The sequence below is a fragment of the Lagopus leucura genome, unplaced genomic scaffold (genome assembly GCF_019238085.1).
Source record: "Lagopus leucura isolate 7727_CA_CO unplaced genomic scaffold, USGS_WTPT01 Super-Scaffold_739, whole genome shotgun sequence".
Lineage (NCBI taxonomy): Eukaryota > Metazoa > Chordata > Aves > Galliformes > Phasianidae > Lagopus > Lagopus leucura.
The window spans coordinates 19,651,464-19,673,955 of NW_024962255.1; the positions used below are offsets into that span (position 1 = coordinate 19,651,464).

General features: G+C 40.5%; 2 protein-coding genes across 5 annotated transcripts in view; one reads left to right on the forward strand and one right to left on the reverse strand.

Moving 5' to 3' along the window:
* Positions 1–80: 80 nt before the first annotated feature.
* Positions 81–17,069, forward strand: NOC3L (NOC3 like DNA replication regulator). Its single transcript, XM_042863512.1, has 21 exons — positions 81–137; positions 2,002–2,209; positions 3,430–3,556; positions 5,017–5,174; positions 5,281–5,337; positions 5,963–6,093; positions 6,739–6,900; positions 7,745–7,838; positions 8,046–8,221; positions 8,423–8,551; positions 9,027–9,158; positions 9,398–9,478; positions 10,284–10,384; positions 10,826–10,898; positions 10,970–11,033; positions 11,133–11,204; positions 11,595–11,776; positions 12,009–12,137; positions 12,761–12,858; positions 14,542–14,626; positions 16,562–17,069. Exons 1-21 carry the CDS (start codon positions 129–131, stop codon positions 16,691–16,693), a joined length of 2,400 nt encoding a protein of 799 aa, XP_042719446.1. The 5' UTR covers positions 81–128; the 3' UTR covers positions 16,694–17,069.
* A 938-nt stretch (positions 17,070–18,007) lies between these two features.
* The window catches only part of PLCE1 (phospholipase C epsilon 1), a 148,653-nt gene continuing 144,168 nt past the window's right edge, over positions 18,008–22,492 (reverse strand). For all 4 annotated transcript variants that reach the window (XM_042863510.1, XM_042863509.1, XM_042863507.1 and 1 more), the window contains one exon: positions 18,008–22,057. The gene's annotated coding sequence lies outside the window, so the exon portion shown is untranslated. The remainder of the gene's footprint in view (positions 22,058–22,492) is intronic.

Consider the following 22,492-nt stretch of genomic DNA (forward strand, 5'->3'; position numbering starts at 1 on the left):
TGGGCCTTTCTTCAGATCGTTTCAGCGGGACCGCGCCGCTAGGGGGCGCTGTGGGTGCGAGCGGTAGGAGCCGGCCCCGTTCCGGCACAGCGCTTCCGCCGCCGGAGCAGCGCTCGTGGGCCGCCGCCATGAAGCCGGTAGGGCGCTGCGGGGCGGAGGCGCGGGGTTGGGGCTGTCTTCTCGCGCGGGCCCGGCCCGCCGTCGAGCCGTGGGGGTTCGTAGCGTGCTGTAGGAAGCGGCGGAGCATTGTAGGGCTGCGGTACGGCAGCGCGACTGGAGCAGGCGGCGCAGCAGCTCGTTCAGCTCCGGCTGCCCTGTGAGAGCCACGCGCGGCTCTGAGGTGACTTTCTGCCTTCCTTCCCATCCCGACCCCCCGGCGCTGTGGCCTTTTTGGTATTGGGCCCGCGCCGATGGGTGCGCGTGATTTCCCGTGGCGCCTGTCGGCCTGCACAGCTGCCGTGCCCAGCTTCGTGCTGCTCAGGCACGCGCGCCCGGCTCGTAGCCTCGGAGCAGAACCTCCGTGTGCAGCTGTGCTGGGGCAGAGCGTGCAAATGGAGGCGGGCCGAGGGAGTGTGCTCGGGCGGGCTGCGTGCCGTGCCGGGCTATGAGGGTGCTTTCTGCGGCTGAAAACTTGTCGGTGTAGGGTTTGGTAATTGTCGGTTTCTATAAAGCGTTCTTCATGTCTCTTATCGATTTAATGCTTTGGAGTGAGATTGGAGCACACTGATGCTTTGGTTGGCTTGGAGAATAAGGGCTCTGGGGAGACCTCGATGTGTCCTTCCTGTACTTGAAGGGAAAGTATAAACAGGAGGGGGTGCGACTTTGTATGTGGCCTGTAGTCCCCAGGGGGGTGGCCTTGGACTAAGAGGGGAGATTTAGGTTAGGTGTTAGGGGAAAATTCTGTACTCAGAGGGAGCTGAGGCTCTGGCACTGCTGCCCAGAGCTGTGGGTGCCCCATCCCTGGAGGCTCTCAGGGCTGGGTTGGATGGGGCTCTGGACCCTCATGTGGTGGGGGGCACCAGCTCCTGGGAGAGGGTTGGAGCACTACTGAGGTCTCTTTCATCCCAAGCCGCTTTATGGTTCTTCTGATACATTCAGATAAACAAGATTAACCCAAGTGTTGGGTCCTGCACTTTAGTCACAACAACCCCAGGCAACCCTACAGGCTTAGGGAGGAATGGCTAGAAAGCTGTCTGACGGAAAGGGACCTTGATATACTGATGGACAGCCAGGTGCATATGAGCCAGCAGTGTGCCCAGCTGGCCAGGACGGCCAATTGCATCCTGGCTTGTATCAAGAATGGTGTGGTGAGCAGGACTAGGAAAGTAATCCTGCCTCTGAGTTCAGCACTGGTAAGGCCTCATCTCAAGTACTGTGTTCAGTTTTGGGCGTCTCAGTACGGAAAAGATGTGGAGGTGCTGGAGCACATCTAAATAAGGGCAGCAAGGCTTGTGAAGGGCTTGAAGAATATGCCCTATGAGGGGAGACAGAAGGAACTGGGGCTATTCAACCTGGAGAAAAAGAGGCTGAGGGGAGACCTTCAAATACCTGGAAGGTCATTGCAGCAAGGGCAGGGTTGGTCTCTTCTCACTGGTGACAGGTGTCAGGACGAGGGAAAATGATGTCAAGTTGCACTAGGTTAAGCTTAGGTTGGATATCAGGAAACGCTTCTTTACAGGAAGGGTTGTTAATCACTGGAATAGGCTCTCCAGGGAGGTGGTTGAGTCACCAACCCTGGATGTGTTTAAAAACCATTTGGATGCAGTGCTCAGGGACATGATTTAGCGGAGGGTTGTTAGAGTTAGGGTAGTATGGTTAGATTGTGGTTGGACTTGATGTTCTTTAAGGTCTTTTCCAACCTGAGCAATTCTATAATTCTGCGATTCTAAGTTGTTCAGAGCTGATAGAAGTACAGACTGAATGAGATGGCAGCCAACAAAAGTAAGTTTAATGAAGGGTTTGAACGTGGCAGTTACGTGGAATTTTCAATTTGTTCCCCAGAGAAAAAACACAAAGCGCGTCCCAAGCTTTCGCAAGTTACTGAGAACTAGTAAAATAAAACTTGACAACAAATTAAAGAATAAACAGTACAAACAGCAGAGTGCTGCTAAGAAGTATCGGAAAGAACAAAAGAAGCTAAGGCAGGCTGTCAGAGATGCTGTCTGTAAAAAACCTTTTCCACTGGAGGATTACAAGAAGAAACATATTGGTAAGTGCTTGCTCAATGCTGTTTTTTCATAGAAAAGATACGACTGTTACTAATGTTCTGCTATTCTACATTATAAAATTTTGTTTCAAGAAAACAACATTTCATTTACTGTGCACAGATAAGCACTTTTTTTTTTTTGTAAAAGAAAGAAAGGGAAATTATGAAAAATGGAAAATGCAACCATTCTGGCTACAGGGTATGACAGATGGAGGTGGTAGAGATGTGCTTGCTCTAATTGTTATAGACTGTCATAATAAAGGGGTCATTTTCTGCCCATTTTCTGGGCAGAAAAAAAACGGATGAGGTTTAACAAAAGCAAGTGTAGAGTCTTGCATCTGGGGAGGAATAATTCCATGCACCAATACAGGTTGGGGGATGACCTGCTGGAGGGGAGCTCTGCGGAAAGGGACCTGGGTGTCCTGGTGGATGACAGGTTGGCCATGAGCCAGCAGTGTGCCCTCATGGCCAAACAGGCCAATGGCATTCTGGGGTGCATTAAAAAGAGCGTGGCCAGCAGGTCGAGGGAGGTGATCCTCCCCCTCTACTCTGCCCTGGTAAGGCCTCATCTGGAGTACTGCGTGCAGTTCTGGGCTCCCCAGTACAAAAAAGACAGGGATCTCTTGGAAAGAGTCCAGCGGAGGGCCACGAAGATGGTGAAGGGCCTGGAGCATCTCCCCTATGAAGAAAGGCTGAGTGAACTGGGTCTGTTCAGCCTTGAGAAAAGGAGACTGAGAGGGAACCTGATCCAGGTCTATAAATATCTAAGGTGTGGGGGGCAGAATGGCGAGGCCGGACTCTTTTCAGTGGTGAGTGGAGACAGGACAAGGGGAAACGGCTGGAAACTGCAGCATAGGAAGTTCTGCACAAACATGCGCAAGAACTTCCTTACAGTGAGGGTGACGGAGCACTGGAACAGGCTGCCCAGGGAGGTGGTGGAGTCTCCTTCTCTGGAGATGTTCAAGACCTGCCTGGATGCCTACCTGTGCTACCTGGTGTAGGGAACCTGCTTTGGCAGGGGGGTTGGACACGATGATCTCTGGAGGTCCCTTCCAACCCCTACAATTCTGTGATTCTGTCATTTTCTGGGTTAATGTAAACATGTGCTTGAAGGTTGATGAGAAGAAAGTTGAAGTAAGGTGTCTCAGGTGTAGGCAGCATTAGGTTTATAAGTGTGAGTGTATGTACAGCATCTTAATTTGTGCACGTTATCTCTGAAATAGCTGAAAAACGGGAGGAAGAAGAGGAAGATGAAGCGCTTCCACTGGACATGATGGATGAAGATGACTTGAAGTTAATGGAAGATTTGGCTCGGAAAGCATCATTTTTAACCAGGGATATTTCTTCTAAGTGAGTTTTGTGATGTCTATTTTTTGTAGTATTTTAGTTTTGTTTGGCTTACGTGCAATGTAATACATTTGTCATAAGGTCCCTTTCAGTCTGGTGTTTCTTTGCAGTTCCAGTTTCGTGTTTCCTTAGTCTGTTGGTACATTCAGTATTAATGTAGCAATGTATGTCAGATCATTCATGGGCTCTGCTGTCCTTCATGATACTGTTTCTGCATTGTTCACTCCTGTGAGGTCCATGACTGTGAGATGAGTAGCATTCCTCAGACTAAATAAAATGACAACCTGTACACGAGGGTCCCATTGGGCTTGCACGCTGGTATAGTCCTTGATGGCAGATCTGCTCAGGGTGAAGTTTTCAGTATGCCAGGGCAGCTGCACGTGTAGTGGTAAAAGGAGAGAGCAGTCTGGTCTAGGTGAGAGAGAGGCTGTGCTGAGATCCCAGTAGTTTCTGTTTTTCATCTCTCTTTATTTTATGTATCTTTTTCAAATTTGTTAAGATTTGAGGACAGAAATTATGCTTCCAAAGGATGTTTACCTTACAAACTTCATGTGATTTGTTCATTGTTGTCTTACTTTGAAGGGCCCCTGAGGATGTTACTGCTTCATGAATGGCAGCAGCTAGCACTGTGGTTTCCAGATGGCCCTATTGACTCAGACTTGTGAATAACAGCTGTATTTTCTTCATGCTCAGCAGCCAGTTACAGCTGTTGAGGTCCGGTGCATGTTGAGTAGGATTTGAGCACATAGGAAAGGTTTGATCTACACAGGGACATTGAGGCAGTCTGGTGCTGATCTTGCAGTGTTTCTAAGGTGGCTGTGTGATATGTAATATGACTCTACCAGTGGTCTTCCTTGCTGAAGCCTACCAGTCTCTGAACACATGGCTTTCCGAGTCCATTACAGATCTGTAGTTGAAGTTCTGTCACTTACAAAACCAAAAGCAGTGTTTCTAGTAAAAAAAAGACTGTGCTGCTCACTTCAAAAGGTGATTCATCATCCCTGGCTTTTAGTTTATGAATAAGATGAAGAGATAACATACCTTGTAGTTATGCCTGTACTACAGGAGAATACAACTTTTAACTGTTTTTTGGTAAATGTTGCATGCATATGTTTAGACTCATATAAATATTTCAGTATTCACCAAACAAAGTGGCTGACCTGCCAGGCTCACTAAGTCTTATCTTGTCTTTGCTCATATCACATTTTAATTTCCTCTAAAAAAGAGATGGGAAGTGCTACGTTGTCATGAATTCAAAAATCCCATATAGATCTGCATTAACATTGTCTCAGTGAGTGGTGACTGGTGCTATCACAGTGAATACACTTCAGCATTCCACTGCATATGGTCAGCTGTCATTTGTTTTTCTAAGTGTGAACACCTAATCCAGCTAGTATACTGTCATACATGGTTCATGTCTAATTAGATGGTTAATTGATTTTGTTTGCCTTGTGTTTTATCAGTGAACCTGTTCACATCAAGAAACGAAAACGTGAGAGTGTGATTGCAAAATATGAGAAGATACCAAGACGTGGAAACACTGAACCAGAGAAAGAGCTCATCCATCTACTCCCTATCAAAGACAAAGGTGGCATTATTCCCCAAACCATGGAAAAGCCAGGTAAGGCACAGATTTTTCAATCAGAATAGCATCCAACATGTATATAACTTGTTCTTTCAGAATTTCTCAGTGTTATTACAGGCTTGACTCTGGGCTGTTTTTGCAGTTCCTGATGTTGCTGAGGATGAAGAAGAAGATACAGAAGAAATGGAGGTAGCAGAAGGTAATAAAGCATCATGTTTATTTATTTCTCTTTTTCCAAGGAATCCACTGCTATTCTGTAAGGATGTTTGTCATTTATTTTTTTTTAGGGGGTGTGTTACCATGTTACCCAAAAAGCATAACAGTGAGTTAGAGTTTACTTTCTTATGTATTAGGATTCTAGGACCTTTGGGAAAAGATTTCCACAGCTGGCTTGAAAATCGTTCCTTCTTTAAGACATAGAAAATGCAAATATATCAACTGTAATTTTGAAAGAAAAAGTGATTGGTGAAAAACTTGCTGCAAATTGTAGGGCTCCTCAATTTCTTGGCACAGCTGGGGTCATATGTTGACTTTATATGTTATCACTGTGCTTGGGGAAAAGTATTTGAAGATTCAAAAAGATTTTAGTTCACTTACTTTTGCAAACATAAGATTCTAAAGCGGAGCAGGAATCAAGCTCTGAGTTAATACAAGCTCTAGCAGGTTCGTTCATAAAGCTGCTTTTACTGTGGAACTGTATGTTGTATTGTTGAGTGGGATTACCAGTCATTTGAATGCAGTATCTAGAACTGTGGTTTACAATATGGTATTTGTTAGTGGCTTCTCCAGTGACTCTTCTCTTTAACTCCTATGCTCTGTGCTAGACTTCAATGAAGAACCGCCACCTGTTCTCACTCCTGAGGAAATGGCTGCTCAAAGGAAAATAAAGCTGCAAGAAAGGAAGATGCACATTGCTGCCTTAGCATCTGCCATTCTCTCTGACCCAGAAAACAACGTAGGCAGCATTTATTTAACATGCATGTGTGTGTGCCTGTGTTGTGCAGCAAGTCAGTAAATAAAGATCTGAAGTGACCAAGTGATAGCAAAAGCAAAAGAATACATCAGTAAAACAAGGGCAAGTACAGTATTGCATCACTCTCTGAGGATTGCAAGCAGTGAAACTGCTGCTATAGATTGATGCAAAGGATTTGAATCATGTAAGGGTCCAGGTGACTGTGTTGGCTCTGTTCAGGAGTAACTTTGTCCTCTGAATAACTTCAGGAATAATATTGTATCTGGTGTTTCTTACCCAAACTACCTTGTTCCTTAATCATAACCTCTATTTCAGCTCTGCTTTCAGGGTTGTGTATAGAAGTTCTCAGTGCTTCAGTATATGCTGGTAGTTTGTTGTAATTCTAGGTAATTTTAGAATGGCATCGTAGTTTTAACATTCCCAAGATAAAATTTTGATGGGTTACCCAGCATATTTTGGTTCTTTATACAGTGCTAAGTAAAGCAAGTTAATTGCTTTTTTTTCCCCCCTCAGTGTTTAGAAATGGGGAGGATGTCTTGTGACAGACTTGCAGAATTATATGTTGTGCTTGGAAATTGGTTTGAGGGTGATGTTCAGCTGACCTCATCAGTCTCTTTTCTTAATCAGCTTAAAAAGTTGAAGGAATTGCGTGCCATGCTGATGGAACAGGACCCTAATGTTGCTGTGATAGTTCGGAAGTTGGTCATGGTTTCTCTGATGGAAGTATTCAAAGATATTGCTCCTTCTTACAAAATTCGGCCTCTGACTGAAGCAGAAAAGGCAACCAAGGTGAAATATCACATTTCTCTATAGTTTTCTGAGTCAGACAGATTTATTAGATCATGCCAAATACTGTTGCTTTAACATGAATTTCTGGTTTAGAACAAAGAACAGCAAATACACAAGCACTTAAGGATGTTGTGAAACTGTGACAATTTGGGAGCAGAAGTGTTTGATTTGAACCTTAATTCTTGCATAATTCTTTCAGTAAGCAGGTGACTGATGGTTATGGTGGAAAGTAATAGTATACTAAATAGTATACCAAACCTGAGTGGGTGACTTTCATCATAAACCCTGGAACAAGACAGTGGTTTTTGTCACACTGAGGGAAATGGAAAGAAAGCAAATTAAATACCACTGTCACCTCACTGGCGCAAATTACTGTGAAGTGCTAAATGTTCAGAACAGTTTCTTTTTGTTTTACTGTATCCCTGAGGTGTTCAGGGGCAGCCTGATCTGATGCCTGACTTAGTGGTTGGCAACCAGCCCACGTCAGGGGAGTTGGAACTAGGTGATCCCTTCCAACCCAGACTGTTCCGTGATTCTGGATGTTGTTTGTAAGCAGTTTTGTAGGTGCTTTTAATAGAGCCATGGCTCTAAAATAACAGCTGGATCCAAAATTACACTTTAGTCCCCAGAAATGAAATAGGCCTAGTTAGGAGGAGTGCTTAGACCACAAGAGCATGTCTAGTAATAAGCAGAAATATTGTATTGTTAATACATTTCTAGTAATGCCTGTCTAAAAGGAAAAACCTTGTTAGGTATCTCATACGTGTTTTAATTTTGAGGTATTTTTTGTACTACTGCCTAATTTTGGTCTCCAAATAATATTTTACTTGTGTAATGTACACAGGTTAAAAAAGAAACCCAGAAACTGAGAGAATTTGAAGAAGGCCTTGTGAGCCAGTATAAATTTTACTTGGAAAATCTGGAACAAACAATTAAAGGTACCGTGAGCACTTTTTTATAGTAAATGCAAAATTGTTTTCAGGATCACAGTTTACCTCTGCTGATTGAGTGCTAACCATAGCCATCTTTTATGTAATTAGTATTTCATATAATTGCAGAAGAACATATGCAACAACTGAAATTGTAACTGTGTAGAAGCTCCTGTGCATTTTGGAAGTAATTACTAACAATGTTATTTTGTGCAGATTGGAAACAGAGGAAGTTGAAGAAAAGCAATGTCGTCTCATTAAAGGCGTACAAAGGCCTAGCAGAGATTGCAGTGAAGTGTCTGTGTGAGCTGCTTGTGGCCCTACCCCACTTCAACTTCCACAATAACATCATTGTTCTCATTGTTCCTCTCATGAATGATACGTCAAAAAAGGTAAGTGATTTTCTTATTCAGAAGAGTTCTTGTTTTGCATGAAAAATAATTTATTTCTGAGCTTTATTCCAGTATCCACATCTTGTGACCTTATCTTTTCTCTATTTTACAAGCTGTAAAACTGCTTTCTGATTAGTAAATACTATCAGTGATGTCAATTAGCTGTTCTCATGGAAAAACTTGTTTGAATTCACCTTTCAGATCTCTGAACTATGCTGTGAAGCAGTTAAGAAGCTCTTTAAGCAAGACAAGTTGGGCTTTGCTTCACTTGGTGTAGTTAAGGTTGTTTCTGGCCTTGTAAAGGGTAGAAATTACAATGTCCGACCTGAGGTAAGAGTCTTTCTGTTATACTTCACAATTTTCATTTTTTGAAAGTTTAAAAAAAATCTAAAGGTTGAAGTTAGTGCAGCTGCTGGCTGTAGACAAGCAGAATTTCATCACTGTCGGATCACATGGGAATATTAGAGGTGGGCTGGGCCAGAAAGTTAGAAAGAGAAATAAAGGCAGGGGAAAGAAACTGGGAGCAGAAGAGCAGATCTCAGTAGAGACGTGGGTTATGTCAGGCAGGAAGACTTGAAGTGAGAGAGGCAAATGGAGAGATAGATAAAAATTTGGTTTTATCCATTGCTGAGGAAGAAACTGTAAGCAGAGATGAATGATACAGATGAGAAGGAACATAAGGAGATTAAACATAAGAATCTGTGAGCAGCAAAGCTCACCAACTAGTATGGAATTCAGGATTTCTTAACCCTTCCTTTCCTCTTCTGTTGATCACCTCTCATTTTATTTATTTATTTTCCCATAGGTATTAAAAGTTTTTCTTCACTTAAGAATTAAGGAGGTGGAATTAAAAAAAGATTCCGAAGACATTGCACCGAAGAAGAAGTTCATGACTTTCAAAGAGAAAAGAAAACATCTTTCAAGAATGCAAAGAAAGGTAATGATTTGTGCCTTTTGGGTGTTGATAACATATTCAATTGTTTCTATTAAGAAGGAATACACCTATGCTGGTTGCCCTGTAGCATCACAGGATGGCTTAAGCAACTCACCAATCATGAATTGTTCCTTTGGAAGGTTTGTTCACTGGGTATCTTTGGGATCTGGGTGTCCAGGCTGGTTGGAAACTTTTACTCTGCTGGAAGGTTTGTTTACTTAAAATCAATTGTATGTTTTCAGTGGAAGAAAGCAGAAGAGAAGCTAGAAAGAGAACTCCTGGAAGCAGAAGCTTCAGAAAGTAAAGAAAAAAAACTGAAGCTGGTAAGTAATTTAGATATAATTTTCCCATTTTTGCAAAGTAGTAACTCCTAATCATTTTGTAACCAAGAGTCTCCCTGCTAACTCAAACTGTCAACATTTCATACTGCTAGATACTGTCAGCAGCAGACAGACATCTTGCCTATGCCAGAGGTCTTAGTTTTATAAAGAAGAGCCTTCTCAGCGTACCCAAGAAAGCCAGCTTAGCTATTGTTATTTCCTTCTGTTGTGTGTGCAGATAGGTATTTGAACGCATTGATGAATGTCCTCCTGGTGCCCTGTTTCTTTTGCAGGCAGCACTAGGTAATGGCTTTTCCAAATTTCAGAGTGGCTTTTAAGCAAGAGAGTGTGTGGCTAGCTTGAACTGAGGGGAAGAGAGGTTGTTCAGAATAAGGGGGCAGGAGAGCAGGACTTGAGCTTTTTCAGCATAAGAAGAGCAGAAATGGCAGTGCCAGGACTGATTTGGACAACAAGCTTGGACAGAGAGGTGTGACTGCTGGGCTAATAGTGAGGCTTTTTCTTCTGCCTTAATCTCTTTGGAGGGAGGCAAGGAAAATGTTGTGCTCCACTCTTTCCTGAAGATCCTGCCATATCTTTTACCTCATCAGTAAGTAGATTTTGCTGCCCAGTTCCAGTGTGGTGTCACTGATGTTGTCACTTTAAAAATGTATTAATATAATTTAATGTTATGGTACAACATAGTAATATTACTGTACTAGTACTAGGCACATTTTTAATGGAGTTCTAAGTGAACAAGAAATGTCTGCTTTCCATGCTTACATATTTTACTTTGTTTTCTTCTCGTCAGCACACAGAGACCTTGAATATTGTATTCTTAACATACTTCAGAATCTTGAAGAGAGCTCAGAAGTCTCCACTTTTGCCAGCTGTGCTGGAAGGTCTTGCAAAGTAAGAACATGATTTACCTTCTTTTGTATGTATCAGAACAGGCATAAATTGCTGAAAGGCTGTGTGACTCCTGTAGGCAAGGAGAAGAGACTGACAAATATGTTCAAATTCTTTTATTCCTATGCTGAGGTACTTGGCTACTTCTACAAACATTTTAATGTAATGTGAAATTGCCACAGCAGCATCAGTATGATGCATACCCATCAGGTGTGATGTGATTATGTTATTTTGTCTGATTGCTTCCTGAAGGACCTGAGCACTATCTCTAGTGCTATAGGGAAGCTGAGAACTATCAGCGGGGGGCTGAATTCTCCACATGTGGGAAGATAAGAGATGCTGAGCATTTGATTTAGCACAGCTTTAAGGTCTGTGTTTCACTAAGTCAGAATGCTTTGAGCTAAATTTGCAGGGGATGTTTAAAGCTTCTCTCTTTGATTCAAGGTTTGCCCACCTCATAAACGTGGAATTCTTTGATGACCTGTTGATTGTTCTCCATTCTCTCATCGCTTCTGATGTAAGTAGGGCTTAGTTGTAGAATTTTCTTAAGATTGATTTCTGGGTACTCAATCAGTTTTGTATTTATAGGACTTAAGCTATCGGGAGAGTCTTCACTGCATTCTCAGTGCTTTTCAAATACTCTCTGGACAAGGTGAGAAATCTTTAAAAAAAAAAACCCAACAACAATCACCTGAAGTGTAGTATAATTTTATTAACATAATCTCAAATAAGTATATTTACTCCTTTATAGGTGATGTTCTTAATATTGATCCAATGAAATTTTACACACATCTTTACAAGACGCTGTTCAGCCTACATGCAGGTAAGTCTAGGTTCTTATTTTCAGTGTCTCATTAGATAATGTTTACTCTGCTTGTTTGGTATCACATCCTTAATACAGTGTTAGCAACCTAGTTATTTTTAACAATGTTTAAAGTAGAGTTAAAACACATACTTGTAATTTTTAGAATTTTTGATGGAATGTTTTCTTATAGAAGAAACAGAAGCTATAGTACGTTTTTTCTGTTCAGAGTTGGACTGTCTTTAACAAAAAGGGCTGAGTGGTTACACCTGGGGCACATTAGTGCTGTGTTTGAACCTTTTGGGCTTTCGTGTTATTTCTCAGGTTCCAGTACACAGTCAGTAGCAGAATATCTAGTTTTATGTTCCTGGTCATGATTACTTACTCTTTGCATGCAACTTTGCTTTTAAGGCGGTACCAACGATGACATAGGAATTGTGCTCCAGTGCCTGGATGTCATGCTTACCAAGCGGAGAAAGCAAGTTTCCCAGCAGCGAGCTCTTGCTTTCATGAAGAGGCTTTCCACACTTGCTCTTCATGTCCTTCCACACTCCAGCATTGGGATTTTGGCAACAAACAGAATATTAATGCAAGTAAGTTTTACTTGTCGGATTTTTTAGCTTACAGGTTAAAGGTTGTTGAGTTTTTTGACAGATTGATTTTATGCAAAATATTTTGAAGCATTTTAAGCAAAAATGATTAACACAGAGTAAATATCCTTAAATGTATCTGACGTAGAATATCATGAATGGATTCCTGGACTTAAGTTAACTGTGCTGTAATTGGATGTATAGTATAAGCAGCTCAGCCTTCTTTGTGTTGTAGACATTCCCAAAGATGGATCTCTTACTGGACAACGAATCTCAAGGCAGTGGAGTTTATCTCCCAGAACTAGATGAACCAGAGCACTGCAATGCCCAGAACACAGCTCTATGGGAGCTGCACTTGCTGCAGGTTAGTAGTAGCTGAACAATTTAGGAAGATGAGTGGTAAGTAACTACTACCAAATGCAGAGTGGACTTCTTCAGGCTTATCAGTCAAATGTGACCCACGTGAACTGAGCCTTTTCCCTATGCAGAGGAACAACAGCACAGTGGTGTAGGAAGGAACAAGCTCTGAAGAGGGTGATACACCACTTACAATAGTTCCACGCTGAGTCTTACTGCAGGCTGCCTAATAAAACTCCTTTTGAAGCTCTTTTAATCTGTTAAGATCCCAGATGGTCTAGCCCTTCTGCAGGGAGCAACTTATACCTCAGTCTGTCATTCCAGGCAGTGTTAATGGTTTGGGGCTTGCAGAGGGTTTCCTCTGCCCTTTTTCTTGTCTTCTGGGAGAAGGAGTTAGGTTAACTGCAAAGAATTTTGCTCTCAGCATAACAGCTCCAAGTGAATAAATGTATGACTAGGTGCTCTCATTCACTTAACCTTAGAAACTGATTTTGGCAATGCTCACTTTTTCTGTCTAAATCAGAAGCAGGTCCTTACATCTTATTGGAGCCAAAATAAATGGTAGAATCCATGGGTAAATACATTACCATTATCCCCCACTCATTTGCTGTTTTTCTTTCTTTCTTTCAGAGACACTATCATCCAACAGTGCAGAAATTTGCAGCTCACCTTGCTGTTGGAGCTCCAGCTGAAGGATCAGGAGCTCTTTCACTTGATTTGAGCAGAAGGTGAGCTATACAAGGGATTTATTTTTAACAGTAGCATACTAGCAAAACAGCAGCTGTTTGTACTGTATTAAAGGAAAAATAATTATCCATAACATTAAAAGGTTCATTTATTCAGAACTCAATTTCTCTGTTCTTTTGCTGATACAGAAATTTTGCTGCTTTTTTTCTGACTGTGGATTATGATCATTGAACTGTAGCTCTCCACTGGAAGCTGGAAACCAAGGTGCAGAATATATCAAAATACAAGAACAGCCATCCTGATTTACACTAAGGATGTGTCTAATTCACTAACCTGTCTTCAGCAGTGGCTGGAAACAAGTGCACCAGGAAGAGCACAAAAAGGGGCAAGCTTATAAGGCCTGAGCTACCACCTACCCTCTGACTTGTTCTTTTATTCTGACTTTTCTGAAGTGTTCCAAGTCTCTTGAAACAAAGTATAAATTTTGAAAACGCTGTATGGCTTGATACAGGTTCTGCAAGTCTACAGCTTATTAGTTAGAAGCTACCTTTTGTTTTGAACCTGCTACCAGCATGCATCATTTAATGGTCCTTGGTTCTTGCTCTGGGAGATGAAGTGAACAGTCTGTTCCAACAGGCACTTTCTGTGTTTCTGTGTGACTTTGTAGATGTCCTTAATTTTGTCCCTCTGCCTGCTATCTCTTCTCTTGACTGATGGGACCTGGCCCAGACAGGAGCCATTGCATGTGTTTCGTCATGTTTTGTTTCCTGCTCTTGAACTTATTTAAAGTATTTTGAGATGAGGAAGTGGAAAAGATGCAGTATTTGAGATGTGGATGATCAGTGAATTACACACTGATGTAACAGTGCTTTCTATTATTTTTCTATCTCTTTTCAATTCTACAGAGCATTGAGGTCACAGTCCCGTGACAGTACCCTTAGTGAGGAGATCTTGTTATTTAGGGATAGTGCTCAGAACATGTTTGTTTTTTGTGTGAAGCTTAGATTATTTTTCTCTAGTTCTTTTTTTCCGTGCTGAATTTCATTTGCTATTTTACTGGCTGTGTCCTACAGTCTGCCTGCAGTTCTCAGCAACAGTTTACTTGTAGCACAGATGACTTGGTATTCACCATCTTCTCCACATTGAGTGGGTTGAAATCCATGGAGCCTGGCGCAGACCTTTTGGAAGCTCATACTTTCTTTCAGACATTGCAAAAACTGATCACACACACGTCTACTGTTTGCTGTGTTTTAACCATTCTTTTTCATGTGATGGTCTTACCCATTCTCCAGTGGCTTCTTAGGTTTTTTTTTTCAGTAACACCATGCAGTAAGGAACTTTGGAATCCTGCTGGAATTTAGCTAGATTGCATTGGCTAGATAACTTCATCTACTTACTTTAGACCTTTTTTTTTAACGCCGGAGTTATAATGCAGGTCAGGCAGTGACTGCTTGGAACAACAGAGCAGGTCAACAGAGCAGGATTTTTGTCTCTCATTTCTTCTCCAGCTGAGTATTTAGACATGTATCACTGGCTTTTACTAGCCCTATTTCACAGGTACAGTCTTTTCTAGTTGATGTTCATTACTCTGAAGCGTTCACTTAAGACGTTGGTGGGTATGAATGGTGTTAGGGGACAAGCTGCTCTTGCTTTGGCAGTATATTGTGTTGAAGGGTATCTAATGAATTTTTCCTTTCACTGCAAAAACTGTGGTTTTGCTATAGGCCTGCTACAGAACTTTTTGAGGCGTACAACATGAAAGGAATGACCTTCAATCCTCCCGTTCCATCAGTAACACCCAGACGAAAGGTAATCCTTTTTTGACCATGGGCTGTACCAATTTAAGCTTTATTTGCTATGTGCAGATATTAGCACACTCAGTTTGGCTTTCTGCTTTGTGTACTTTCTCAGTTAAATATTTTTTAACTGGCGTAAGGTAGCACTGACTTTCAACAGAAGGAAGAAATGCTGTATGAATATTTCCTCTCCCATAGCGTCAGTTAACATAGCAAGATGGATGTGGTATTTGTTTTACTTAACTTTTGCTCTTTGCAGTTGTTCAGTGCAGATTTCTTATCCGTTTCTGTAATTATAAACTAACATTTGTTTAAAAAGCAGTAATAAAAAGCCATCTGTCTTTCCCAGTGTTGGTAGTTGGCAGGATAGGCCAATTCCCAGAGCCTTTGGTTCAGTATGTAGGACACTGATCCCCATAAGTGAGAGTTTATGGCTTTGAAGTGTAAATTTGAACAAAGAGCTTTTTGTATGAAGAGGAGAAAGAGGTGAACACTTACTAGCTCTTGAGCACTAGGTATGTTCCAGATGCCAACCTCCATTAATTGTTCAGTGAGCGCTGCATCCTTTAAATAGTGGTAAATAATTCTCTTTCTTCCTAATGAAAATTATACTAACCTTGGCAGCACCTTCACTTTTTAACTCAGTAATATCTGTTAAAGCCCTAAGCATTTTTTTCTTCTATTTTTGAGAAGCAACTTCTGAAAAGCTTAGCTAGTACTTAGCTAGTAAGCTTCTACTTAGCTAGTCTGTCCTTAGATAATAACTGCCTGATGTTTCTGTCCTTCTGGGACATTAGCAGACAGATCGAGGCTGGGAACAGCAGATAAGAGAGAGATTGGAAAGTGTTTAGAGTCATAGAATCATAGAATCATCAAGGTTGGAAAAGACCTAAAAGATCATCCAGTCCAACCATTCACCTATTACCAATAGCTCCCACTAAACCATGTCCCTCAACACAACATCCAGTTTTTCCTTGAACACCCCCAGGGTCAGTGACTCCACCACCTCCCTGGGCAGTCCATTCCAGTGCCTGACCACCCCTTGCGAAAAGTCATACTTCCTCATGTCCAGCTTGAATCTCCCCTGCCATAGCTTGAAACCATTCCCTCTGGTCCTAGAGGTCCCTTGAATAAGGGAATGTGTAAAGGAGGCAGAAACAAAGGAGGAAGGAAATAGGAGAACGAGCTGTCTTTGGTGGTTATAATGGCAATACTTGGGAAATTAGCTTCAGTGTTGCTTACTCTATGGCTGTTTGACTCATTTAACAATCTTTGGCAACACCTAAGTTTGCGTCCTGCAAGTGTGTGTGTTATGCTGCCATGGTCTGTCAGCACCTCTCCCCGCTGATAGAAGCTCTGAATTGGAATTTTCTTTTTCTGTGCTCCACTAAAGAGAGGATCTCATTTGTCTTTGAGTGCACGAAGTACTTGGCTATGTGAGTGTTAAAACTAAATTTAACACAGCTGCAGATCACGCAGATGACCTTCCTTCATCACTAGGGAGGAGTGGAGATCCCCACGCATGGCTCTAACCAGAAGGAATTTCTCAAGACAGGGTCAGGGCGTTCCTTCCTCAGATTCACAATCTCAACTGCTTGCATTATTGGCTTCACTAGCCCTTGGATCTGAGATGGTTAATTTATTTTTTTAAGGTGTGTTGAACAGGAATCAGTATGCATGTTCCTTCAGAACTGGAAGCTGTGGGTATGTAGAGTTGGTATTCTTCTAAAGAATAGTTAAAAGCAAAAAAAATCATCGCCAAAAGTATGATCATCTAAGGCATGCTGGACATGTGACTTCCAAGTGAAACTGGCAGTTGGATCTCGGTGAGCTGACGGTTCTGTAGGTCAGGTTGAGGAAATGGCCAGGGGCATGGGAGAGAAACAGGACTGCTAATTAAAGATACTGGACTTGTTTATTAATATAACTAATATTCTGTTATTTTCAGGACACATTCTCACACGTGGATTCACTTCTAAATCAGGAGCTAACTGAACAGCTTCAACAACACATGAGCAAGACTGTTAGTCACAAAACCTTGGATTTTGCTAAACACTTAAAAGAGTCATCCTTGTCCTAATTGAATTTATCAATCGTATTCAGATGGCTTCTTAATTACGGACAAAGATTGATTGGAAGAAGTTTTCACTCATTATTAAAGGAATGCGAGTAGGCTTTTGTTTGAACATAGAAGCACTCAGTAAACAGAACAGAAGCTTTTCACACAGGTACAAGGTCATCTAGCCAGTGTTCCCAGGGCTTGGGGTTTGCAATGTAGAGTCACATCAGTAATGTAAAAAGATACAAACCAAGGTCATTTTAAAATTGCCTGAAACAGTGCATTATAGTATTTTTGTTTATATAACTTCTAATTTTTGTAATAGAATATACACATATGCGTTTCTGAGGAAACACTGGGTTATATTGATATATGAATAAATATTTTGGAAATACTACTAGAGTGTTGAGGTCTTTGATGTTCAGGATACCTCCAGCTTTGGAATATGTATTACTTTTCATGTTTTTAAATTCTTCTTCTGATGTCTCCAAACTCTTTATCATATTTTGAGATGATTTTTGCTTTTGCTGTGCATTTGTTGTCTTAGAATAAGAGCAGGGTATTTATTAGCAAATTAAGATTACTGAGTTCAATTTCTGAACTATCCTCATAGTTGACAGCTCTACAATGTCTTCAATAAACCATCACTGTGAAGAATACAGGACAAATTCCAGGTAAGAATTTTAAATCTTGATTTTTCTCCCCATTCCCCAAATATCAGCTACTGCCTGGTTGTTTCAGAATTCATTTTCAGCTGCATATTGGCTTTACAAACAATAGGTAAAATATATTGGAGAACTTAAGGATGATTATTGCTTTATTCAGAACTCTGTTCCATAGGGCAGCGCGGTGGGCTGATGAGGCTGGCAGCCAATATATTTTGTGATATTTAGTATGTGATATGATAAGTTTTGCAAAGCTTTTGGTCAAGTCACCAACCTCCTTACAATAATTATAAAAAGTTTATTTTTCTGTGGGGCATTTTGTCCTTTATCTTATGGTTCCTACATCCTTCTATAATAATTTATTTTAATATGTGCTTTAACGTTGATTAGACTGTTGGACCAAGTTCTCTGTGGTTGAATGTAAATTCACAGTTTTGCAGTGGGTATCTATCTACTAATGGATTAGAAAATATATATTCCTGTATTGGGAATACAAAACTGTCTACATAATACTGCTGGTAATATGTGTGTTTCTGGCTGCTCAGGTTGCCATTCCCATAGCTTTTCAGGACTTGTTAAGTGATTGCAAATGTGCATGTGACTTAAATTCCAAAGAATTCTAAGGGTGCCATCAGCCTTTGTCAGTTCAGGAAGGCAAAAGGAAAGAGTCAACATCTTAAACCATTTATTTTTTACAACATATACAAATACAAGTTTATTCTTCAAGTCAGCAAGGAGGAAATAGCCTAGGTGGAAAGTTGCTTTTAGAATTGTTCATTTTACATAGTTTCCAAACAATCTAATGACTGGCACGTGGTGACTCCGCACTGTCAGAATGCCATGACATGCGTTAGGAGGCAGAGGAAGGTGAGTGTGGAGCTAACAAGTCTTTCTGAAATACTCTATGCAAGTACTGGAGCAAAATCTATTCATTGTTATTTGTTTTTGTGTTTAATTTGCTAACCCTGTCAAATGCCTATCACTATTGCAGTTACAAAATATTTATTACATAGTGAAAAAACTCCACCATTGTTACATTTAGTGGGATACCCCAAAAGTAAACTGAGTTTTGTAGCAGTCTACTAGGAGCCAGCGATTAACAAACAAACATTAGTGAAGCTTAGCAGCATTCAGAGAGCAAGAGCAGAAGGCAGAGAGTTCTGTTTCAGAAGCTGCAGACTCAGCCTTTCACTGAACTGGAAAGCTACCAGCAAGTTATTTTTTTAGAGACAAATATTTCCTGAATATTTCAGGAACACGTTCCTATAGATTACTAGTTGAAGTCTTTAATTAATTCCTAGAAGCATATGATTTCTGGAAGCAGACCACTTTGAAAAGATGGCTATTGAGTTCCTTCATCTAGCAAAACTCTTTAGTATCAATAAAAATAGGTGATTAGGATTTAAAAATTGTAACTGTACTATATAAAAATTGTACAGTATTTTGCTGCTTCGTTTAAGTTGGATGAGTAAGATATAAACAGGAAACCCTTCAGCCCATAGGAATTCCCCCCCAGTGTGCCCCAGCTCCTGAAAACTGAGCAGTAGTGGAACAAGCCCGGAATCCCTGGCAGCCCAAGTGTTGTCCCATATACTCACAGCACTGCAAACAGCAAATGCTTTGTGAGGAAAATCATAAAGAAAGATTCACAAAAAGATGTTGGTATAAAAGTACAGTGGTTTTAAAAAAAAAAATTGAATAAAATACTCCCATATGGCCAAGAGGCAACTGAGCACAAGGGTTTTACCTGTAAACTCATCAGAACGGGGCCTGCTACCACTCAGTGCTTTTTTCTGGAAGGTGTTGCTTATTTACATTCCTTTCTTTCAGACTTTATCCTGGAAGCTGTTTCCTGTAAATAGTTTGTAATGTGAAAATGAATGTATTTTCCTAATTGAAGTCCGTACCCAGCCAAAAGCACAGAAAGGGACAAAGGTGTTTTATCAGAGGAATGTGTGGGCAAGTATTCCTGCAGAAAGAAAATCATCTGTGGATAAGTAAAATAAATTTTCCTGGTAGAATTGAAACTTTTTTTTTCACATGAAATGCATTTATCTGAGATTTCTTAAAACCTAACAAAACCCCAAACCTCTTTAATGCTTTAAGGGGTGGCAAATTTTCATTAGTGGGATATTTGGAATGAACACAAGTGGAAGGGAAATCTCTTGCTTTCCATCTGCACCAAAAGGGAACTGCATTTCACTTGCAAAAAAAAAACCCCTCACTCTGACACTTGGCACCAGCCAGAACCTTTCTGTAACTTGAGGTTGTGATATTTGTGCATTAATGAAAGTACTGGAACATTATAATTAGCCTGACAAAATTCTAGATAAATATTTCCCTGTTCTGTTTTACTGTGACAAACAGCAGAGAAAGCAGTTTTAGACCTTGGCCGATGAGGAAGATACTTAAATTAATCAACTTTTCCAACAACTGGAGAGTTATTGTATTAGCAGAAAAAGTACTTAACTGCTATTCCTAAGTTCCACTAGACTTTGTGCCAGTGGTGGAGCTGCATTACACCTTGTGACACTGCTGCTGTTGCCCCTGAATTTCTCAAGATTTCTTTTTTTAGTTTAAATCTATGTGAAAGAAAACTATTACTGGCTGATGAAATGCATGTAAGGGTTTTGTATGTTGGAGCAAGCGTGGTGCTAAGAGTGATATTAAGGATTCTGTTTTCAGTACTGCTGAATATTTTTTTTAAAGAAGTCAAATAGTTAAGGATAAACTCTATAGGATAATAATTCTTATTTCTAAAAATACCCAAAGCACTGCAAGAAAAAAGTTAGTGATATGAAACTGCCACTGTGCTAAAATAACAGAAAAAGGCTAGCATTTAAGAACCTGCTGCATTAGTCGAATTGTGCGGTGGGTTGATGCATTTCCCAATAATTCCGAAGTATTCCATATCAAATTAATTATGCTAAGAAAACAGTTTTTCTGTCTTAGTACTAAAGATAAGCACTGGGAGCGAGGGATATGTGACCAGGTCCGTGGTTATTTTTCCTGATAGTTGGAAATGACCTCAAGGGGGCACGTTTTGCCTTGTTAGCATCTGTCAGACAGGAATTCTCAGTAGTGCATTGTAAAAGAAACTGGTGGGAAAATGTAGCTTCTACCTGCTTATTTATATATCAGAGCATGAGTTGGCTTTCTTTTGGTTTATTCTGTAATTACTGGGAGAGGAAGGACGTCTACCATCTGCAGATAGGGAACCTTCCTTTCCTTTCATCCTTACGCTACCAAAAGTGCACATCCTTGTTGCAGCTGCAGTGCTATTCTATTCTTTGCCTGATGCAGACTCTCTTAGGAGCAGCAGCAGTTTGTCTTTAAGTGCTAAAGTCAGCATGCAGGCTGTGACCGCAAGAATCAATCCCTATAGCATGGATTCTCACTGGAGTCAGACAGCTAACAATGTGTGGTTCAGGGAGTGCTCCAGGGAGCGCAAATGTGTGCAGGGCCAAATACTTAATCACCAAAGGTATACTTTGTATGGGAAATGGAAGGGATGGGTGGTTTCAGCAATTGTTTTATTTGTTCCCTCGTAAGTTGGTATATATAGATTAATTAACTAAAAAAATTAATAACTTCCATGGAGTAAAAAAAGAGGCAACCATAATATCTTAAATATCAAAAGATGAATTCAGCAAACATCAGACTTTGACAGCGTTTCTATGTAAACGAAGTGTCAAGCGTGGTAGTGTAAGAGTGTTTATGCTCTCTGGGTTTAAATAGTAAGTAAAAAAAAACAACTGTAGGCATTTTCATACAATGCTGAAGTGTTAATTATGTTTTTCAGTACTCTGAGTTTGGTCAGTTTGGGGTATCAGACTTCTTGTGCTGAAAAGAAACAAGCAGGAAAGTTCAAACATTTTTTTCCTCTAAATCCAGAGGGAGGTGAAAATTCTATAGTTTCTAAAAAGTAATGTATGATAAATATATTACACAATGACACATACTTTGGGACATGATAATAAATATTCTCTCTTTAAACGCAAGCCTGGAAAACTAGACTTTATAAGATGATAATGTTGTTCTTTGTCAAAGTATCACTACCAGTTAGGTGTATTTAACTACTGTACAATATTTTGTTAAAGCAGATAAACCATAAATAACTTGAGCAATTTGTGTATATTCACCAAAGTTAAACTGATAAGCCAAGGAAGTTACAGTATATTTAAATCTCTTTACAGTCACTAAACACAGTGTTCAACAGGAATCTTTATGTAAAAGTGCATTATTTTAATATAATACACATAAAAGAACACTCTGGTTCTCTGCCTTTGGTTTCCCTTAAGGCAATTAGCTAAAATCTTTTGTTTAAAAAGGAGACAGGGTGGTAATATGTTTGTTTACAACATACAGTCCAAGAAAAATTCTTCATCTGCCTGTCAAGACTTTGCACAAGTGAAGATAGCGGGGAGCTGACAGGCAGCTCTCCAATCTGCCATCCCATGTAGCATTCCCAGATTCTGAATGTTAATCCAGCATCACTGCCTGGTTAAGCATTAAAAGCACAGACCAAACAATTGCCGACCAGTTCAGACCTCAGCAGATTCCTTCAAGGGCACTGGAGAAGGGTTCAGTGTTGTAAATTCCAGTTTGCAGAATAAATGAAAGAACAAATGCTGGAGAGGAGGGAATGTGACTGGGATTTTTCCACAATCTACTTTGTTGCGCTTGAATTCTGTTGGTGATTTAGTGTTGCCTTCGTCGCCTAGAAAGAAGACATCCCATGTGTTTGTTCAGATCTCAAATATTTTGCAAATGATGATATTGTTTGAATTCTGCTTGTTAGTACAGTGCTTTAGCAATGATGTGATATTACGTGTCAAATAATGCTTTAATAGTGTAGTAAGCGAAAAGGAATTGCAATCTCCTTAAATTCACTGTATGTGAAATGGGATTACCAACGCTGAAAAGATTTATTCTTCGTTTACAGTGAGCTTTCTCAGATGACAGCTCAGTGCTGTAGTAGCACTATGCAAATGTCTGTGTAGTGTAAATGAGTGGGCAGTTAGATGGACTGTCCTTTATATAAACGGTACGCTGGTGCGTTTCAGTTGTTACTTTAAATCAAGCAAGGAGAAATTGAAGAGCTACAGAAAAGACAGTAAAAATGTTTAAACATTTCTGGCAAAAATTTTGCAGA